This window comes from Triticum urartu, chromosome 2A (genome assembly GCF_056163025.1).
Source record: "Triticum urartu cultivar PI428250 chromosome 2A, HENAU_Tu73, whole genome shotgun sequence".
Classification (NCBI taxonomy): Eukaryota; Viridiplantae; Streptophyta; class Magnoliopsida; order Poales; family Poaceae; genus Triticum; species Triticum urartu.
The window spans coordinates 96,747,120-96,755,241 of record NC_141874.1 but is presented as its reverse complement, the minus strand read 5'-3'; the positions used below and the strand labels follow the sequence as shown (position 1 = coordinate 96,755,241).

Here is an 8,122-nt window from a genome sequence, read left to right as displayed (position 1 = left end):
GCAGAGCGGCCGAGTGATGATGAGGGGACCAACCGATGGTGACGCGCGGGGCGGCCAAGTGGTGATGAGGTGACCAACCGATGGCGACGCGCGCGGCGGTCGAGTGGTGATGAGGTGACCAACCGATGGCGACGCGCGAGGCGGCCAAGTGGTGATGAGGCGACCAACCGATGGCGACGCGCGAGGCGGCCGAGTGGTGATGAGGCGACCAACCAATGACGACGCGCGGGGCGGCCGAGTGGTGATGAGGTGACCAACCGATGGCGACGCGCGGGGCAGCCGAATGGTTATGAGGTGACCAACGGAGTGGCGACGCGCGGGGCGGACGAGTGGTGATGAGGCGACCAACCGATGGCGACGCGCGGGGCGGTCGAGTGGTGATGATGTGACCAACCGATGGTGACGCGCGGGGCGTTCATGTGATGTAGACGCGTCCCGCAGAGTGACGATGCGCGGGGCGTTCGAGTGATGTAGACGTGACCCGCGGAGTGGGGACGAGCGGGGCGTTCGCGTGACGTAGACGCGTCCCGCAGACTGGCGATGTGCGGAGCGTCCGGGTGATGTAGACGCGTCCCGCAGAGTGACGACGCACGGGGAGTTCAGGTGATGTAGACGCGTTCCGCTGAGTGGCGATGCGCTGGGCGTCTGAGTGATGTAGACGTGTCCCGCGGAGTGGCGATGCGCTGGGCGTCTGAGTGATGTAGACGTGTCCCGTGGAGTGGCGATGCTCGTGTGGTCGAGTCTGGCAAGTTGATGAAGATGTGCTCAACTGAGCGGCGACGCGCAGTGCGGCCGAGCGGGTAAGCCGATGAAGATGCGCCCAACTGAGCGGCGATGCACGGGGCGGCCGAGCGGGCAAGTTGATGAAGTCGCGCCCAACCGCTTGGCGGCGCGCAGGATGGCCGAGTCAAGCATGTTGTCGAAGATGTACCCAACCACTCAACGGTGCGCCGTGCGGCCGAGTGGACAAGTTGATGAAGATGTGCTCAACTGAGCGGCGATGCGCAGTGTGGCCGAGCGGGCAAGTTGATGAAGTCGCGCCCATCCTCTTGGCGGCGCGCAAGGTAGCCGAGTCGAGCATGTTGTCAAAGATGTACCCAACCGCTCGACGGTGCGCCGTGCGGCCGAGTGGACAAATTGATGAAGACACGCCCAACATGCACGGGGCGTCCGACGGAGTGGCGACGCAGGGGCGTTAGAGTGAAGTAGACGCGTCCCGCGGAGTGACGACGCGTCTCCCCTTCCGACTTGTGCTTAGGTACTGAACGAGAAATCCGTTCGAGTGAACTCGGGCCTGTGGCCGAATGAACTTGAGTTTGTGTCCAGGAAGTTGATGATGATGCGAGCAGCTTCGTGACCGCGTGCAGGGCGGCCGAGTGGCAACGCGTGGACGGCTGAGCGCCAGTGATCCTGTTCGGTTCGAGTGAGTTAGCCAATCCGAGTGAAAAGATGAATCGATCGAGTGAACCACAGTTGGGCTGCGATTCGGCCGCCACACCATCAACCGAGTGGAATAAATGGCGAGTTGGACGATCGACGTTGTTCGTCTCAGTAAGCCTGCAAGTTAGTACATCCATGAATATTTTTTGCTGGACTAAAGTGTCCATGCACGGATGCTATTTTGCAAGGATTAAAGACCAACCGTGCATGCAAGTTTCCCTGGGCTCCGTTCGCGGTCAGGCAAGGCTTTTGCTTTCATCTAGGAGCCAGCGGGGTGGGGGATCCCCGGATCTCATCGAGGTCGCGGGCTATGGTGGATGGAGATCCATTGGCACTGGTCGTTTGGGTCCTCAGATGGGCGATGGATGCAGGGAGACGAATACCCTTCTTCTTACTTGTCGATTGTCGTGGGAATGATTTCGACAATAAGAGAAGGGTAGGATAAAGGAGCATGATCTATCGAGATGCAAATGGGTGACACAGTGATTTTAGCGAGTTCGGACCTCTCACGGTGGAGATAACTGTTGGGGAACGTTGCAGAAAACAAAAATTTTCCTACTCGTTTCACCAAGATCCATCTAGGAGTTCATCTAGCAATGAGCCATCGGATGCATCTACATACCTTTGTAGATCGCGTGCGGAAGCGTTCAAAGAACGGTGATGATGTAGTCGAACACGACGTGATCCAAATCACCGATGACCAAGCGCCGAACGGACGGCACCTCCGCGTTCAACACACGTACGGGACGGGAGACGTCTCCTCCTTCTTGATCCAGCAAGGGGGGAGGAGAGGTTGATGAAGATCCAGCAGCACGACGGCGTGGTGGTGGATGCAGGGCGTCACAGTAGCAGGGCTTCGCCTATGCTACAAGAGGGAGACGTAACAGGGAGAGAGGGAGGCGCCAGGGGCTGGTGTGTCAAGTCCCTCCTCTCCCCCACTATATATAGGAGGGCCAAGGAGGGGTGGTGCGCAGCCTAGGAGATCCAATCTCCTAGGTGCGGCGGCCAAGGGGAGGTTTCCCTCCCCCCCAAGGCACCTAGGGGTGCCTTCCACTAGTGGGACTCCTCCCCCATGGAAACCCTAGCCGCATGGGCCTAGTGGGGCTGGTGCCCTTGGCTCATGTAGGCCAAGGCGCACCCCCTACAGCCCATGTGGCCCCCCGGGACAGGTGGCCCCACCCGGTGGGCCCCCGGGACCCCTCCGGTGGTCCCGGTATAATACCGATAACCCCGAAACTTGTCCCGATGGCCGAAACAGCACTTCCTATATATAATTCTTTACCTCCGGACCATTCCGGAACTCCTCGTGACGTCCGAGATCTCATCCGGGACTCCGAACAACATTCGGGTTACTGCATATACATATCTTCACAACCCTAGCGTCACCGAACCTTAAGTGTGTAGACCCTACGGGTTCGGGAGACAAGCAGACATGACCGAGACGACTCTCCGGCCAATAACCAACAGCGGGATCTGGATACCCATGTTGGCTCCCACATGCTCCACGATGATCTCATCGGATGAACCACGATGTCGAGGATTCAATCAACCCCGTATGCAATTCCCTTTGTCAATCGATATGTTACTTGCCCGAGATTCGATCGTCGGTATCCCAATACCTTGTTCAATCTCGTTACCGGCAAGTCACTTTACTCGTACCGTAATGCATGATCCCGTGACCAAACACTTGGTCACTTTGAGCTCATTGTGATGATGCATTACCGAGTGGGCCCAGTGATACCTCTCCGTCATGCGGAGTGACAAATCCCAGTCTTGATCCATGTCAACCCAACAGACACTTTCGGAGATACCCGTAGTCTACCTTTATAGTCACCCAGTTACGTTGTGACGTTTGGCATACCCAAAGCACCCCTACGATATCCGGGAGTTACACGATCTCATGGTCTAAGGAAAAGATACTTGACATTGGAAAACTCTAGCAAACGAACTATACGATCTTGTGCCATGTTTAGGATTGGGTCTTGTCCATCACATCATTCTCCTAATGATGTGATCTCGTTATCAATGACATCCAATCTCCATAGTCAGGAAACCATGACTATCTGTTGATCAACGAGCTAGTCAACTAGAGGCTTACTAGGGACATGTTGGTGTCTGTTATTCACAGATGTATTACGATTTCCGGATAACACAATTATAGCATGAATAAAGACAATTATCATGAACAAGGAAATATAATAATAATGCTTTTATTATTGCCTCTAGGGCATATTTCCAACAATAACAACCCTACGTCTCATGCTCCGGAGAGACTTTGTTTTATCTGAGTATGTATCCAGAGATTACAATGTATGAGAGAAGGGAACGGATCCCATGCCTGAGCTACGTCCTGAGACTAATGGCAAAAAAAGAGAGAGGTCGAAGAAAAAGCCCCCTAGGCTAGTGGTGAGGGTGGCTTATATAGAGTGCACCACCCCCTCACCTCCTATGTTACAAAGTGGGGCGTTAATGCCATAAGTCAGCCTAATACTAAGATGATGCTTCGAGTGACTTGTCGACTGTTGGTCTTCGTATATCCGAGTGAGATCAAATGCTCCGAGTGGAATGAGTTGGTCGAGTGAAGTGCTATGCTCCGAGTGGTTGTTGTTGTCCGAATGACTTGGAGATCATCCGAGTAGATAGTATGTCTGTATGAAATTTATCTGGACTCATATGTTGTGTGGACCCCATACTTTATGATATTTCGACCCTTCGTGGGCCTACATGTTATGTGTATCCCCAACATCGGTATGATTTGCTGCTGTTGTTCTTCTCCCTCTGCGTCGATGCTAGTGGGAGATCCTGCTTTGTCAGGGTGGATGGCCCGGCCATGGTGCTGGACCGGTCGGATGACTCGAGTTCTCTTCCTTCCGGAAGGGACACTTTTCGCGGTACTCAAAGCCAAAGATGACGACGGTTGTTGCAGGTGTGTTGGATTGATGTACATGCCCTCTCAGCGCTGGTGTCAAGAAAGGAGGAAGCAACATGATGGCAATTGTACCGTGGTCGAAGACGATGACCTGCTTGCACCTGGTTGCTGACCTTCTGCTGCCGGGGTCTTCTCTCAAGATTCAGGAATGATGACACGGGGCTTCGGAGATCTTCTTGTGTTATAGTTGTCTTAGGGTACTCTAGGTGTTCATGGTCCTTTGTGTTTGCGTTTCAGTATGCTTGTAAGGGTCGACTACTTTGTACTGTTTCGTGATTTGAATGAAAAAAATTCTAAAAAAAATACTAGTAAATATGGTCAAATCAAAATCAAACCACAACATAAAAATATGTAACTAGTCCTGTTCTTCGTGCACACGGAAATTCAAAAATAGCTCCTTGTCGATGTTAGATTTCCCGTGTTTTTCCTTTGAAAGTGAGATCGAAGGAAAAAAGTATCTATGATTTCTTTGCGCTTTTCCTTTGAATAAACGTATACATAGTATCAACATAGGAAAAAAGAATATATTCCTACATTTTTCTTCCACTTTTCCCTGGAACTAGGAGGCCCTTGGTATTCTTTCACATCAATAACTAGGACGTACACACCTTAGATAGAAAACCACGGCACACCAGCCGTAGCATGGGGTTATCTAACTTCACACTCGTTTCAGTTTTCAGTTCACATCAATAATTTATTACATCTTATATAAACTGGAAAATTGTGCTGCAGTGTTTTACACATTCAGAAATCGGCAGCCATTTGGTACAGCATGGTCCGAAACGACCGACGATGCAGCGCTGGCATTGTTCTGCTGCTGCAGTCCTCATCACACCAAACCAGAATTCTGCTATTGATTGCATTTTACCCTTCATAACCAGAGACCACTGGGATCCAGAAAAGGATGTTGGGTTTTCATACACCCTTGCTAACATAACACACTGAGCTCTGTTTAATCAAGAGTTCAGCATCAGCACCTGTTGAATACCGGTACTTTGTTTTCTCTTAACCATCTGCGGCTAATTATTATTCTACAACTCTTCATGATACAAGCTCGAGAAAAAAAAGCAGAAACAATTACGCAGATTATCATCGATCAAAAGGTTACTTCAGCCATGAAAGTTGAAGGAACACAACAGCCGATGACATCTGGACTTTAAGGTCCGCAATATCAACATCATGGCCTCCTTCAACCAAGCCCCATCGATCGACCTGGGGTTATGGAACAATAAAGACCATAAGACAGAAGCAAAGAGAAGAAAAGAAAAAAGTCAAGTGAAGAAACAAAATGGTTGCGATATCACACCTGGTGATCTTCTTCAAGCCTGATTAGCTCAATGGATTCATCAACTCCCAACTTTCCTCTAAATATTGCGAGAGGGATTACCAGGGAATGGGCTGCTGCGGCCATAGCATCAATAGATGCCAGCTCATAATCATTTGCATCCTTCAGAACGGTTTCTACAGCCTTAGCTAGCCGCTCATCCTGCTTCCCTCCTAAGAAACTTGTGTACACAACAGGCTTGACCCCAAACTCAGAGTTGACCCAGTCCAGTATTGGGTCAATTTTCTCCTTCTGTTTTTCTGCACATAAAAGTAAGAAAGCATGAGAAATCGGTGCAAATGACACAGAGCATCTGCAACTTAATTGTATGGATCTAAGTAGCCTGAAACCAGTTCACTCATGTTGGAGCACAACAACTGCACCAACTTATGAGAAATTCTTTTGGTACATTACCATAAACTCCTTTGGTAAGTTCATCATCGGCAGGTGAGCGGCAAAATACCAAATCTTGATGGAATTTTTGCATCAAATTGCTAATTATTTTCGTTCGTGTCAGCGGAACTCTCTCCAGTGCAGTACAAGCAAGCTTCATAAGAGGCATCGTAAAAGGCCGGATTCCATCTTGTTCCTATGAAAATAAGGAACTTTCAGTACCAGTACCCATTGATCTAGAAAGTATGGAATTAAATACACGATTTTTTTTCCATAAAAGTTATTTCAGATACAATCCCACATTCCTACAGGGTGGTAGATGAGCAGCAGACCAAAAAAAGCAAGTTGTTCAAAATTGTAACAACTCTAGTAGCTTGCACGTTATAAGTTACAGTGGGGAACATTTGAAGCTGCAACTCAGCCATGCAAAAACATAGATTCGCTTAACTAAGTAAAAACTATCAAACCACTAGTTCTCCTTAAATTCAGCTACTGCAGCATATGCATACTATTTATGATGTGTATAAGAGATGACATACTGAGGGTACATCGGCCATATGGGCCTTGTTCTAATTTTATTCGAGGAGCTGACAGTGGGAATGTTCATTTTCAACCTCTCTGCCTCTAGAGATCAGAAGACACTATAATGTGCTCTATTCTCCAAAGAAGACAATGAACTGCACATTCTGCATAAACACAACTAACGTAACACCAACATATTATATTGCAAACACTAATATTTATTTCCTTTTTACTTTCTTGCCGAACAACCATACAGGCATTTTAGAACTGCTCATGACACAAAAAAGAGCAAAGTAACAAACATGTGAATACCAAGTTATATTGTTCAATTTCATTGGCCATATTGAGGCTTTATTTCATTTTCAACCTCTATTGCCTCTCTAGAGATCAGAAATGAATACTCAACTCTACAATGTGCTATGAACATGATTGGTTTCCTACCACTTTTTGACACCAAACAAATTATACTCTATATTCCCCACAGTAGGCAATGAACTGCGCATTCTGCATTACTGTACCATTTTTACTTTCTTCCCAAATAACCATACAGGCATCTTACAACTGCTCATGACACAAAAAATAGTGAATTAACAAAAACATGTCAAAACCAACTTATATTTTGCGATTTCATCCGCCATATTGAGTTTTGCTTTAGTTTCATTTTCAACCTCTGTTGCCTCTCTAGAGATCGGAGGTGCAAATTCAACTCTAAGGTGCTCTATTCTCCACAGAAGGCAATGAACTACCCGTTATGCATAAATGCAACAGATCTATGCTGATGGACTGCATTTTGAGTACTGTTTACTTGTTTCCTTCTACTTATAGCCAAACGACCATTTTGATCAGTTAGAACTGCTCATGACACGATAAAGGGGAAGAAATGAGAATATTAAAAGCAATTCAGTCGCGGCACTAAATAGTACGATGAAAACCTAGATTCGGTGCATTTTAAATGTAAAATAGAATGAAATTTCACTAAATCTTCACATGATTCACCATAATACAGAACCCTAGTGATCCCAAACAACAGAACAGGAAGGAGAAGAGAGGAGGAGAGGCAATGGGGTCAAGACCTGGTACTCCCACTCGGCGGCGACGGCCATGGCGAGCGTGCGCGAGTGCAGCTTGAGCGAGCGCTTGGCGGGCGTCTTGAGGGTGCGGTAGTCGAGCATGACCGTCCACCCGTTGCCGTCGTCGGCGCGGCGCACGGTGGCGTCGCGGTAGAAGCGCTTCCCCACCACGGACCCCGTCATGAACGACATGGGCATGGACACCGAGGTCTCGTCCCGCGTCGACGAGGACGAGGGATTCCTCACGTAGATCGCCTCGCCCCCCGCCTCCTCCCCGCCCGGAGACGCCTCCGCCGCCGTGCCCAGCAGCCGCCGCCCGGCCGCGCATCGCCGCAGGAGGAGCAGGCGGCGGCCCGCGAGTATGGTCGCCATTCCTCTGCCTGGTCGCCGCTTCACCTGGGCCTTCACTCTCCCAATCTGTAGTACCCTACAAAAGTGATTGCA

General features: G+C 49.3%; 1 protein-coding gene across 1 annotated transcript; it reads right to left on the bottom strand.

The window, feature by feature from the left end:
- Nucleotides 1-5,198: 5,198 nt before the first annotated feature.
- LOC125535998 (ATP12 protein-like protein) lies at nucleotides 5,199-8,086 on the bottom strand. Its single transcript, XM_048699081.2, has 4 exons — nucleotides 7,682-8,086; nucleotides 6,108-6,282; nucleotides 5,676-5,953; nucleotides 5,199-5,581 (listed from the first exon to the last, which is right to left on the bottom strand). Exons 1-4 carry the CDS (start codon nucleotides 8,048-8,050, stop codon nucleotides 5,474-5,476), a joined length of 930 nt encoding a protein of 309 aa, XP_048555038.2. The 5' UTR covers nucleotides 8,051-8,086; the 3' UTR covers nucleotides 5,199-5,473.
- Between the last annotated feature and the right edge of the window lie 36 nt (nucleotides 8,087-8,122).

Coding starts and splice junctions, on each gene's coding strand:
- LOC125535998 (XM_048699081.2), bottom strand. CDS start 8,050: ATGGCGACCATACTCGCGGGCCGCCGCCTGCTCCTCCTGCGGCGATGC. Junction 6,283..7,681: donor CCGCCGAGTGGGAGTACCAG/GTCTTGACCCCA, acceptor TTATTTTCATAG/GAACAAGATGGAATCCGGCC. Junction 5,582..5,675: donor GGCTTGAAGAAGATCACCAG/GTGTGATATCGC, acceptor CCATAACCCCAG/GTCGATCGATGGGGCTTGGT.